Below are 13,945 nucleotides of genomic sequence, written 5' to 3'. Positions count from 1 at the left end.
CAATTTTTTTGGATATGTGTGAATGAAATCCAAGTTATCCAAATTTAGGACCTTTCTTCACCGCTTTTTTTCCTCTTCAGTGATTATTAAGTCTGAAGTTATTAAGTTATGCAATCCAGTCTATTATTTGTATCTACAGCTTTATGTCATATACTGTATTTACAGGTCTTTGCGTATTCGGGTCTTTTCCCGTGTAAGATTGAGAGTATCTTGGCAAACTGTACCTGTGAAAATCTATGAAAACAATATATATATACATACATACACCGTGTTTCCCTGAAAATAAGACATGCCCTGCTAATAAGCCCAATCGGGCTTTTCAGAGCATGCACCATAATAAGCCCTCCCCTGAAAATAAGACCGCCCCCAACTATTTAAGCGCATGCGCAACCGGTCTCCACCATTACCACTCTACCACCTACCGGTACAGCTTGCGGGGCAAAAAGAGGGCTTGCCGCAAAAACAGCAGCAGGCCAGCAATGTGATCACCCCCTCCCGCCTGTTCCTTCTCGTGCAAAAAAACACCACCCACCCCAATAGTACAATACAATACAATAATACAATAGTAGAGTTGGAAGGGACCTTGGAGGTCTTCTAGTCCAACCCCCTGCCTAGGCAGGAAACCCTATACCGTTTCAGGCAAATGGCTATCCAACATCTTCTTAAAGACTTCCAGTGTTGGGGCATTCACAACTTCTGGAGGCAAGCTCTTCCACTGATTAATTGTTCTAACTGTCGGGACATTTCTCCTCAGTTCTAAGTTGCTTCTCTCCTTGATTAGTTTCCACCCATTGCTTCTTGTTCTACCCTCAGGTGCCTTGGGGAATAGTTTGACTCCCTCTTCTTTGTGGCAACCCCTGAGATATTGGAACACTGCTATCATGTCTCCCCTAGTCCTTCTTTCTATTAAACTAAAGATACCCAGTTCCTGCAACCGTTCTTCATACGTTTTAGTCTCCAGTCCCCTAATCATCTTTGTTGCTCTACTCTGCACTCTTTCTAGAGGCATTATAAAGTGGTATTAACACTTCACGTGATCTTGATTCTATCCCTCTGTTGATGCAGCCAAGGACTGTGTTGGCTTTTTTGGCAGCTGCTGCACACTGCTGGCTCATATTTAAATGGTTGTCCACTAGGACTCCAAGATCCCTCCCACAGTTACTACTATTGAGAAAAGTACCACCTATTCTGTACCTGTGCATTCCGTTTTTGTTGTTTATTAGATAGTGCCCAATGTTCAAGTTTGTCAAGATCCTTCTGTATCGGCAGAGGCAGTCTGCCTGGTTGCTTGAACTCATGAAGTTTTTTTTACAAGGAGATTCAATGGGCGAAAGGGTGAGGAAAGCAACAAAGCTGGAAAAGTAAGAGGCAGCCTCTCTTCCCCCCCCCCCACCTGCCACCCCTTGTTAAAGGGACGGCGGGGAAGGGAACCAGGCAGGCTGCCATTACCATTGGGGCGAGGTGGGCAGTGTTGGGCCACGAGGCGCGCCTCTTACCTTTCCAGTTCTGTCGCGTTCCTCGCCATTGTGTTCAAGGAAGACCCTGGTAAAAAAAACAACCTTCTCATGATTGAACTCATGAAAAGAGTTTTTTTATACCAGCCGCTTCCCTGAGCACAATGGCGAGGAACGCAACGGAGAAAATATATATGTGTGTGTGTGTGTGTGTGTGTGTGTGTGTGTATATGTGTGTGTGTATATCTATATCTATATCTATATCTATCTATCTCTATCTCTATCTATCTATCTATCTATCTATCTATCTATCTATCTATCTATCTATATATATATATATATATGTAAAAGATTACCTTAAAAGCAATGAGAAAACCCCTGAAACTGAATGGCTTCCACTGCTCATTATAAATAAGCACTCTCTAGTATTCATCTAGGAATCCTTCTGTTCTCTCAGAACTATTGATTTTTGAAAGGCCTAGAAAGAAAAACACCAATTACATCCATTTAAAATCTGAAGTGTAAATATTAGCATTGGGCAGATCTGTATGATTACCATAAAAATGTGCTTTTTCTCATGTTTGACAAAAAAAAAATATTAAAGGACAGTCAATCTGCTTCATCTGATTGCTCTACTTCATAGCACAACTTTACTTTGTGGAAGCTTTTAACCAAAGCTTTGATGGAGCAAAATGTCATTTTGAAGAGCTCCAGGCCATGAGTAAATATCTTGTCTGCATAGAGGCTCCTCATATCTATCTTGGGTTTAAGGCTTTAATTCAGGTCTGGTATCCTACACATATGTTGGACTTCATTGCAACTTTATAATGGCAACTGTAATGTAGTCAGAGGCAACTGGCTACAGGAAGTGCAATCCAATGAATACAAATAATACCAGGGTGAGGAAAGATGCTCTAATCATACGTTTGCTTGGAATGGTTTGTGAGGATACTGTTTGTATATATGCTTTTGGGGAGTTATTCTCCAACTACATGTGTAGAAGTATTTATTGCTTAGACAAGAGAGAGAGGGAGGGAGGGAGGAGGGAGGGAGGGAGAGAGAGAAGGAGGAGGAGGAGGAGGGAGGGAGGGAGAGAGAGAAGGAGGAGGAGGAGGAGGAGGAGGAGGAGGAGGAGGAGGGAGGGGGGGAGAGAGAGGGAGAGATCCTTCTTTTTCTTTCTTTCCAGGTCTATAGATGCATAATTGTATATAGATAAGTCAGTATTTAAGCCTTTAGAATCAGGGCGGGTTGCATAATACAGACAGTTGCTTGTCCTTAAACTCCCTCTTTTAATTAAATCTCTCTTGTGTGAGTGCCATTACAATGCAAGATGAATTTTCCACTCATTTGCCTTTCCCTTTCTTTAGAATATCCAAGAATACTTTTGACACATTTATGGCACAGGAGATGCCATCTGTGTAAAAGGCAGACCTCTTTCTGCCCTAAAAACTCTCCTCTCCAACTTCTTTAGTATCCTCAGATGGAACTAATAGGTAAATAATACAGTAAATGTAAGAGAAGCATAACCTTCAGATACACCTAATAAAGCTAAATCTTCAAAGAGATTATTAGTCATCTGGGCACATATTAAAAGCAAACAAACAAAGCTGTTAAGACAATAAGAAGAAAACCTCTGCCAGTTGTCTTTCTCTTCTAACATAATCACAAAATTAATGCAGGTGCACATTTTGACACAGGTAAAAAAACAAGTGGATCTTCGATTACATTATAGTTGCCACCACTTTATTTGGCATCCCCTGCAGATGATGTAGGGTGGAACAGGATCTCTGCAAAAAAGTTAGTTCATATAAAACCAAATAGCTTAAATTTAAATAAATGGAAATGCTTCTTTTCTCATATACTTGAATAACAGTTCTATGCGCTGCATGGTGAGGATTTGGAGAGTTGCATTCCAATACATCTGGGTTGGAAAAAGGTCTTTATAAATAATGGTCATGTGTAGAAGGGGAAAATGGAATGATTTTTCCAGAAAACATAAATTATTGACACTCTGTGCATCCACTCTGGATGAAAACCAAAATATACTTGCAAAAATCAAGGAGAGATGGAACCTTAAATTCTAAAGTGCAACCTGTTTCAATATTGTTTCGATCTCTGTCCTGGGTGCTGAAGAATTTCCTAACTTTCATGGAATGCATGTTCTTTCTCATCTATGGCAAGGTTGGTTGTTTAGATTTCCCTTGCACATATGCGCTAGTCATTCCTGATTCTAGGGGGCAGTGCTCATCTTCATTTCAAATCCAAAGAGCCAGCGCTGTCCGAAGATGTCTCCCTTGACATGTGCCCAGCATGACTAAACACCAAAGGTGCATGGAACACTGTTACCTTCCCATCAAAGGTGGTTCCTATTTTTCTACTTGCATTTTACATGCTTTCGAACTACAGAAGCTGGGACAAGTAACGGGAGCTCACTCCATTACGTGGTACTAGGGATTCGAACTACCGAATTGCTGACCTTTTTGATCGACAAGCTCAGAGTCCTAGCCTCTGAGTCACCATGTCCTAGACTAGCAAACAGACTAGTACTTGAGTTCAAGATTTTTTGAAAGTTGTGGAATGTGGAATGCCTGGGAACACCAATCGCCCTGCAAACATGTCCCATTATTTCCACCATCCACCAAGGTCCTTGCCAACTTCATTTTCAAGTTTTGATTTTTCCTGTCCCCACTCCCTTCTTCATTAATGGAACAAAGCTAACTACCAGCCTCCATCACCAAATATATGGGCACCAAAGGCATTTTTGGAAAATGAAAATTTTTGGAAAGGTGGCCATCTTCCAGAGAATTAAATAAGAAAAAACTGTGTTTTCAAGTGTTAGACTGAATGGCCAGTTTGTTTGCCCACAAAAACCCTTCAAAGTTTCAAATGGTCCACCTTAAAAAGACTGGAACTTCTGCAGTAAGCTATCTATAGCAACATGTATTGTTTAGAAATGCAGAATCTCGTTTGGCAGAAATTAATTTCATGGTCAGTGCTCTACAAACTGGGTCCCAAGAAAGGAGATTTCAAACATCAGTTTCAAACAAGAATGGTTACTAAAGTAGTACCCTTGGGATGTACCTGCTGGCCTCTCTTTTCCAGCTACACTAAAGTCTTAAATGAGCTGAATCATTTGCTAATTTACATCTCCATAAAATTGATCTAATTTCCATTAGATTTTTTTTCATACATTCAAGTTGGCCTCATGCCTTTTTCATCTACGTTGTACTTTTTTCAAACACACAGAAATAATATAGTATTTTCAGGTTTGATGTCTTTTTCCTAGGAACCATGGTCTGGACAGAATACCAGACCATCACAGTTGGCAAGGTAGAAGAAGAGGCTATATTTGAAAGAGAGATATTTTTTTGAAATTTTTTTATTGTTTTAATTAAACAAAAATACAAAAAAAACATTCTTCATTACATCTTGTAGAAAGCATGTCGATTGGTTACAAATGAATTTCGTGCGTTACTATTCATCCTTCATATTTTTAATTTACATTTTAAAATCGAAGATCTTTATGTATTTTACCATCAATATACCATCATTCTCATTTAGCTGTAATTATTTAAATATGCTTTTATCTAGAATCATTTGCACTTGAAGACACAACCATCTACTGGTATTCATTAGCTATTCCTATAAACCTCCAATAATTACCCTTTTGTAGCATATTCCCCTTTTTTTCCAACTCACTATCTAAGGCTTATATCTAATTACTTTTACCAATGCCAAGACATATAAAAATCATAAAACATTACCCATTAACATTTTCTTATTATTATAGTTATCTAAGGAAAAAAAGATTTTTTTGACATTTATATCACATCTCCTCCCCACCGACCCAAGAAAAATTACATCTTTATAATAAAGTCTAACCAAAAGTTTGTTAGTAGAGTTTATAAGTGCCCAAGAAAAATTGCATCTTTATAATAAACTCTAAACAAAAATATATTAGTGGAATTGATAAATCTTTTCCCCAGGTTGCAATTTACAGTTTATATCCAAATTATTTTTACTAATTGAGATTTTTACTTCATTATTATTATTATTATTATTATTATTATTATTATTATTATTATTATTATTATTATTATTATTATTATTATTATTATTATTATTATTATTATTATTATCATCATCATCATCATCATCATCATCATCATGAATTATTAATTAACAAAAAAAAATTAAAGAAAACATTCTAAAAGTGTCTAGGAAATACTACTTATTAATCACCAAAAGTTAACTAAGTTTTGAGTTATCAACCTTCATCATCAGCCTGTGTCTTTCCAGGAACAAAACTGTCTTATCTGTTTAGCCAGATGTTGTGTCAATTCTCTTATAAACTTCTTTATAAAGTTTTTAAAAACTTCTCTCCGCACTTTTTGTTTGAAAGCTCTCTCATATAGTCTTGTTGCCCTTGAATTAGTATTAAAATTGGCATGTCTTTAATTATCCAATGTCTTTCTAAGGCTGTTTCTCTTCTTAATTCCATCATCAAATCCATATCTTGACAGGGGGGGGGGGGTGAGCTCCAGATCTTCAAGTATGTAATAATACTCAAATTCACTTTTCCATGTTCCCTCCTTTCCACTTTCACTTAGGTGCTCCATTATTAGGTTCATCTGTTGTCTTTATCTTCTATATCTTCACTCTCTTCTTTAATTTTTGAGGCTCCAGTCCCTTCATCTTTTGTTGAGCCAGACAATAATCTATCTAGCTTCTTATCAAACGTCTCATATCCTTCCAATATCTTTAAAATTCCATCCAAAAAATCCTGGTAGCTTAGGGTTTCTTCATCTGTATATGAATGCATATTTCCCAAAAGAAAAGAAAAAGTTTGAAATCCACTGCCACTCTCGCTTTCAATATCTCTTTTATGTATAAAAAAAAATTTTGTTTTTAAATTGCTTAAACATAAGATCCTTTTAATTTTTTCAAGAAGAAAAAAGAAATGAGGGTTCTATCTTTTCTTTTCTTTCCCTTCCCTTGTCCAAAATATTCCACAAGGGCACCTGCAAGAAACACAGTTCATGTCCTTAAGCCGGTATCAGTCTCTACAGACAAGCTGCAAACCCTCTAGTTACAATGTCAACAAACTCAGAGAAAATAGAGCAAAGGATACTTTGTTTCAAAAGGAGAAGAAAAACCAAGTTCTGGCTTCCGAATGGCAGCTTCAACTTTCTCTTATTCGTATCAAGCTTAAGGAGAACAAGGATCTCTAAGTGTCTTTAATAAAATTTAATAGTCAGAAAGAGGAAGGATTATTAAAGTGAAAAAAGTTTTAGATCAGCCAAAAAATAAAGGTAGCACAAATTAGGAGGAAAAATCAATTCATTCACTTAAGAGGAGAAACAGGAAGCATTCCAATCACTTCAATCCATAAAACGCTGTTACATAGAAAAGGAAAAAAAACTTTCTAAGGCAGACCAATAAAGATAAATTTCGCCACTTTATTCTTTTGCTTAAAGGACTAATTTATCTTTTTTAAAAAATTTCTTTGGGCAATCATTCTCAAAGAAAAAAAACCTCACCAGCTGGACTCACTTTCACTGCCTTCTTTCCGGAGCCGTCTCCGACTTTGTGAGCCTGGGGGCTGTCTGTTTACCGCCCGCTTGGAGAACTTCCCTTGGGTCAATCAGGGACTTTGCGGTGTCCCTGAGACCAGCAAGGATTTGTCTCCCTGTCACCGTCTCTCCGGGACGGTTTAGGTCCCTACGGACCGTGCAGCAGGTAAGAGAATCAACGGCGGTCTCAGACTGTCGAGACCACACGTTGTGTCGTCGCGACGTCTGGCTCGTTCTCGAAAGAGAGATTTCTTAATTTGCAGCCATTTGCAACCACTCAAGCAGATTAAAGCTCTGGGGTAGAAAAGCCCTAAAATGGGAAGACGTATTATAGAAAGCATATTAAGGACACTCATGTCACAATGCAAAGGACAGTTAAGACACTGGGTTTGTCGGCCTAGGTTTGAGACCCAAGCACCACATGCCAGCTTGAGCTCCTATCATAGCCCCAGTTCCTGCCACCCTAGGATCTCAAAAGCATGCAAATGTGAGTAGATAAATATACCATTTTGGTGGGAATGTAATAGTGCTCTGTAGCCTTATCCTGTTCACATGACTGTGGAAATGTCTTTGGACATCATTGGCTCAATGGCCTTGAAATGAAGATGAGCACTGCCCACTATAATTGACAATGACTAGCGGGGTAAAATCCTCACAGGGACTCCAAGTCACAATGCAAACATGTTGCAGGAGGTACACATTTTTTGCTAAGTGGAAGTGTCCAATGTTTTAGATAGCCTTAAATGAAAGGGGGAAACTGCTTGGCACTCATGTGTCATAATTGTTGAAATATTTGCTTGGAAATAGATGAGTGGGGAAAACACTTGGGTAAGAGTTCATAGGAATGCAGCCAGAAGGAATGTTTCCCATCTGTGTTTATTTTATTGGTATATCAATCTAACCAGAACTACCACATACTCCTCTCTTCAACATTTATTTCTCCTGTATCATATTTTAGATATGTTATTTGGAATAGGGCTATGGTTCTCTTGTGCTCTATAGTTTGAAAGAGCACACTGCACACTGAGTTGCTATTTTAAGAAATACATACATATATTTACAGCAGAAAGCTTCTCTCGCTCATTTTACTCTTTTAAAGAGAAGTTCTTGCAAAATCTAAAATCAAAAGTCCACAGCTAAGTAATTACCATAATAGAACCAAACTATCCTAAAAGATTGCCAATTTTCAAATACTTTTTAGGATCAATTAGAAAAAAAACATATGATGAAGAGGCAGGATATATATATATATATATATGTATGTATGTATGTATGTATGTATGTATGTATGTATGTATGTATGTATGTATATTTAGGCCAGTCTTTTCAGCCATGAGTTTTACACTTTAAAATCAGACTCCAGTTGGAGGGTTATGCTCTGAATGTATAATTAAAGCTAAAGCTTTATTTGTGTTGGATTTTAACTAGATTCCATGGTTGTTTCCCTTTGACCCATGTCTGAAAACACAAAAGCCACAAGATTCTGGTCTGTCTCCCACCAGTAGTAACATACTCAGATGCCTTAACCTAACTGAGAGCACAAATAAAGGCCAGGTTTTATTGACTATAAAAGCAAATTTAATTGATGTGCTAAATATAAAGTTGATTGAGCTGAACTGTGATATATTGAGAGCAACTGGAGAGAATTGACCCCTTACAATGTGCCACCTTTGTTCAGATTATATAAAATCTATGCTCCATGCATAGTTAGGTTGTACCTCCATTCATGAACAAAGGAAAAATATACATTTTTAAAAGTAGTTTAAGATTCAATGACTTTATTTATTTATTGATTGATTGATTGATTGATTGATTTATTGATTGATTGATTGATTGATTTAAAACATTTATACATTCCAGCCAATTCTGGGTAGTTCCCAATCAAAAATTGAAAGACACATTAAAATGTTTAAAAACTATAAAATACAACCAATTAATTTTTATTTATTTGAAACAAGCAAAACTTCAAAGGACGTGTGTGTGTGTGTGTGTGTGTGTGTGTGTGTGTGTGTGTGTGTATCAAAGTCCAGGCAATTTTCTTGACAAAAATATAAAAATGATTAGCCAGTGCTTTCTTTCAGGATCTTTTAATGTTCTTGTCTACCTCCCAGTCCAAGTATTTGCTGCTGGCCTTCCAACCAAAGCCAAATACTTTGACCATGCTTAGCTTGTTTTAAGGTCAGATAATGTTTCTTATGAAGTTTCTTCACCAGCTGCCCAGAGCTTTTGAGAGTTGGGCAGCATGCAAGCTTAATTAATAAATTATAAAGTATTATGATGACTTCCTGGGGCAGTGTGGTAAACTGACTGTGAAAGTGGAGCTGATAACTGCAGCAAAGACCAAGGAATCAGCAGGAAGATTGATTCCTTGAAGCCTCACTGGATAAGGAGATATCAGGAGATTACCCACATGCATTCTGGATGGCTGCTCCTCATGAGAAGACCACAGAAAAGCAGTTTGGCATAGGTTTCAGTGGGAGATGATAGGTCTAGTAATTAACAGCAAAGAAAGTCTATGTTTTGGCCTCCCAAATAATCAATAACAAGTGGGAAGCAAAATAGAGTCCTCTGCTTCTTTCCAAGAGTTTCAGGGCTCAGTTAGTTCCTGTGTATGCTCTAGTGGCTTTGCTTTTCCCCTATTAGAAATGCAGAGTGTTGCTTTTGGAAGCTGAATTGCTTCTCTAGGCAAGCAGCTTTTCTGCAGCTGAAATTAAGAGTTCACAGAGAAGCTAATACCATGCACAGGAAAGGTCAAAACTAATGATCCCAGCAGAGATACTGGATAAGGATTAGGGACGTTTGTCACGGAGAACTTTTATTATTGTTTGTTTTTCTATACGAAGCAGAATACAAGACAGAATCCATGCATCCCCATATCCATTTCTTCCCCTGCTGCTTTCCCATCTCTGGTAGATGGGGTCAACACTTCTATAGGGCACAAGGAAGGTAAAATTAGTGTTCAGAGTGGATTCTCTTCTATCCACTGGGACTGACACTATGACCACCTTCTTGTCCAAAGGTTACTTCCATTCCTGATTAATATGATAGTAGAGGGTTAGGAGGGAGCAATCTCAAATCCCAAACACTAATAAGTTGATTCAGACATATTGGGTGGATTGTCATGTTAGCAATGCATGCTGAAAGCTGTTGCCCGAACATCTCTGGTGGAAATCTAGTTGGAGAAGATTGGTTTAAATATCCTTTTAAAAATCTCATCATCAAAGGCAGGGGGTAACAACTTTTCTGCCATCCCAAAACAATGGTTGAACCACTATATTTCAGTACCATGCCATTTGGAAGCAGAAACATACCAACATGATTAGAAATACAAAATGGATTTGATGCATTTTTTTAAAAGGACCCTCCAACAGACCCTCCAATTTAGAAAGAAATGCAGATCTTCCCATGCATTCTACGTTGTTCCTTGACCCTTGTTCTTCCCACACACAAACGTTAATTGTAGGCAGTGGCCCATGGAATCTCATAGGTCCAGAATGAGCTTGCTGACTCCTATCCTGCCAGCATTCATACTTGGCAGCTTTCTGCAAGTTGGGATTAAAACTGTTTATACTTTTATAAACATTAATACTTTGCGAAGACTTTGCAACACTTTGTGGAAGTATTAGCAACATGCAGTAAATATGTGCTGTTGAATTTCAATAGCTATCAGATTTCACAGCCAATGGGAAATAATAGCTATTGTAAGTTTAGGAACACCAAACCTTTATTACATTGTGGAAGTTTTAGGAACTTGAGAAGAATGGAATCTTTTAAAAAGCTGCCTCCTGAATACATTAGCGCTAACTGTTCTCTCATAGCCACCTTTCGTCTGGTCAACAGGCAAGTCCATTAATCTGCTAAGCAAGGGCGGCATCTGTATATCTATTACTTCAAAAATGGTGATGTGGTTATACCATTGCCTCAGTAGCCAGATCATTTACTATGGTATAAACCAGGGGTGTCCAAACTTGGCAACTTTAAGACTTGTGGACTTCAACTCCCAGAATTCCCCAGCCAGCTCTGCTGGCTGGGGAATTCTGGGAGTTGAAGTCCACAAGTCTTAAAGTTGTCAAGTTTGGACACCCCTGGTATAAACATATTAAAAATGTTTTCCTCTCGTGGTTTGTCACTTATAATGGTAGATCCAGTAGCTTTATAGGCTAAGACAGTTTTGAGGGAAGTTCATTAGTTGGTTTCTTTTTCTCCTAAGAACCATATTGTGTCTGGGATCAAAGAGCAAAATGAACAAGTTGTGAACTATTAAATTACTTACATATATAACATCCTCTCTCTGCCTTACCCACTCCCAGTGTTGAAATTATTATTATTTTTTTACTACCAGTTCTGTGGGCGTGGCTTGGGGGGTGTGGTGTGGCTTGATGGTTGTGGCTTAGTGGGAGTGTCAGGGGAAGGATACTGCAAAATCTCTATTCCCACCCCACTCTGGGGCCAGCCAGAGGTGGCATTTGCCAGTTCTCCAAACTACTCAAAATTTCCACTATTGGTTCTCTGAACTACTCAAAATTTCCACTACGGGTTTTCCAGAATCTGTCAGAACCTGCTGGATTTCACCCCTGCCCACTCCCCATAAATATATACACAAAGAATAACAGCAGTTTTTCCTTTCAAATAGAAAACGAAATCTTCAACATTTGAAGATGCAATACCTTGAGAAGTAGGAAAGAGGACCTTCTTAGAGCCTTGTAATGTCATATCAGACATCCATCTGCCAGATTTGATCTGTGAGCTATGGCCTCGGATGATTTTTTTAATCACTGCTCTGAAAGTAACATTTATTCTTAGCCTGTAAAGTCTTTAGCTGAATACTACAGAATTTAAGAAGAGATGTTTCAGGCATGCATAGTTTAACAGTGTCTGTAAATTGCTTGCTATACATGAAATTGTCTGTTCCTGTATGATTTTATTTCATCAGGAACTCATTACTTCTGGTGAGGCTGAATTAATGAATTGCTAGCCTGCTATTTTGTAGTTCTTTTTATCTTTCAGATAATGAGAAGGTGGAGGGGGATTTTTTGCCTCTCACTTCTATCTCACCTTGCTTCCATAAGGCAGTCAATGCATAATGAAAATGAAACACAAAGATAAAAAATATCATGAAAGCCACTAAAACCACTAGACACGCGCGCACAAGCTGACATAGTCTGACTAGAGTGGAAGGTCTTCACCCCTTGCTAAAAGGCAGCTGGAGGCAAGTAAATCTACCTTCTGAGAAAATTATTTCTCTAGCTTCAGAGGGATATAAAAAGCAGACCTCTTTTGTACATCCAACAAATGGCCTTTGAAAAATGAAAGCATCTTTCAGAGGGCCGTTCCCCGTATGTTAGCAATCTAGCTGTTATAGTTCCTGTCCAGTTTATTTTCTTTGCCACAGATGATTACCATATTCTGCTTTTTGTTCTTTGCAGGTGCCTCAGGGAGACTGGAATAATATGCTGACTAGGGACAAAGACAATGAAATTCCATGCCGGCGCATGAGAAGTGGGAGTTATATCAAAGCCATGGGTGATGATGACAGTGAGGACTCAGAAACCAGCCCCAAGCCATCTCCTAAAACTGCAGCACGAAGGCAAAGTTACCTCAAGGCCACTCAACAGTCACTGGGCGAGCAGAGCACTGCTCAAAGGTTTGTCCTTCTAACTTCAGAATTTCCTGTTACAGTAGTACAGCGGTTCTCAAATAGTGGGGCGCGCCCCCCTGGGGGGGCGCGAGGCTCCGTAAAGGGGGGCGCGAAGGCTCCCTTTCCATCTGGGTGCAACGGCGGCGAAGGCGTGGGCGAGGCATAATATATGCCGCCTGGAAGTGGCAGCACTTCGGACTGTGGATTTTCATTGGAGCCGCGGGCTGGAGCTGTGCAAGAAGCCTGCTCGGGCGGGGGTGGGAGGGAGGGAAGCATGGGACCGCCCGTCTTCGCCACCGCGTAGCTCGCCTCCCCGCTAGCAGCTCCACCGCCAGCATTCCGTCTGGAAGCTCCACCGCAACAGCCGCTGTTGGGGAAGGGACAAAGGGGCGGCGGTCGCCCGATCTTGCCACCGCCCCCCCTTCGCCCCTGGTAACGGCGACTGTTGTGCTGCTGCTTCCAGCTGGGATGCTGGAGGAGCTGCTGGCAGGGAGGGAGGGAAGAAGGGCAGAAGGGAGGTGGAAGGAAGGAAAGAAAAGCAGACACGCCGGAGGGAAAGAGGAAAGAAGGCAAGCAGGCAGGAAGGAGGCAGAAGGAAGGAGGGAAGAATGGAACTGGAAGGGAGGCAGGGAAGGAGGGAGGGAGAAAGGAAGGATAGGAGGATAGGGAAAGAGGAAAGAAGGCAGGCAGGCAGAAGGGAGGGAGGTGCAAGGAAGGAAGAAAGCATAGATAAGCAGGAGGGAAAGAAGGCAGGCAGGCAGGAGGAAAGAGGAAGGAGGGAACTGGAAGGGAGGCAGGGAAGGAGGGAGGGAGAAAGGAAGGATAGGAGGATAGGGAAAGAGGAAAGAAGGCAGGCAGGCAGAAGGGAGGGAGGTGCAAGGAAGGAAGGAAGCATAGATAAGCAGGAGGGAAAGAAGGCAGGCAGGCAGGAGGAAAGAGGAAGGAGGGAACTGGAAGGGAGGCAGGGAAGGAGGGAGGGAGAAAGGAAGGATAGGAGGATAGGGAAAGAGGAAAGAAGGCAGGCAGGCAGAAGGGAGGGAGGTGCAAGGAAGGAAGGAAGCATAGATAAGCAGGAGGGAAAGAAGGCAGGCAGGCAGGAGGAAAGAGGAAGGAGGGAACTGGAAGGGAGGCAGGGAAGGAGGGAGGGAGAAAGGAAGGATAGGAGGATAGGGAAAGAGGAAAGAAGGCAGGCAGGCAGAAGGGAGGGAGGTGCAAGGAAGGAAGAAAGCATAGATAAGCAGGAGGGAAAGAAGGCAGGCAGGCAGGGGGAAAGAGGAAGG

The 13,945-nt window shown here is 40.2% G+C and overlaps 1 protein-coding gene across 1 annotated transcript in view; it reads left to right on the top strand.

The window, feature by feature from the left end:
- DLGAP4 (DLG associated protein 4) overlaps positions 1-13,945 on the top strand; it is a 328,200-nt gene that overhangs the window by 217,956 nt on the left and 96,299 nt on the right. Inside the window, exon 3 of the mRNA XM_081947857.1 lies at positions 12,454-12,671. Within this exon, the coding sequence (XP_081803983.1) occupies positions 12,454-12,671 (218 nt within the window). The remainder of the gene's footprint in view (positions 1-12,453; positions 12,672-13,945) is intronic.

Source organism: Natrix helvetica (genome assembly GCF_964273705.1).
Source record: "Natrix helvetica genome assembly, chromosome: 3".
NCBI classification, from domain to species: Eukaryota; Metazoa; Chordata; class Lepidosauria; order Squamata; family Natricidae; genus Natrix; species Natrix helvetica.
The sequence above is the reverse complement of the archived record's forward strand: the minus strand, read 5'-3'. Positions and strand labels throughout refer to the sequence as shown.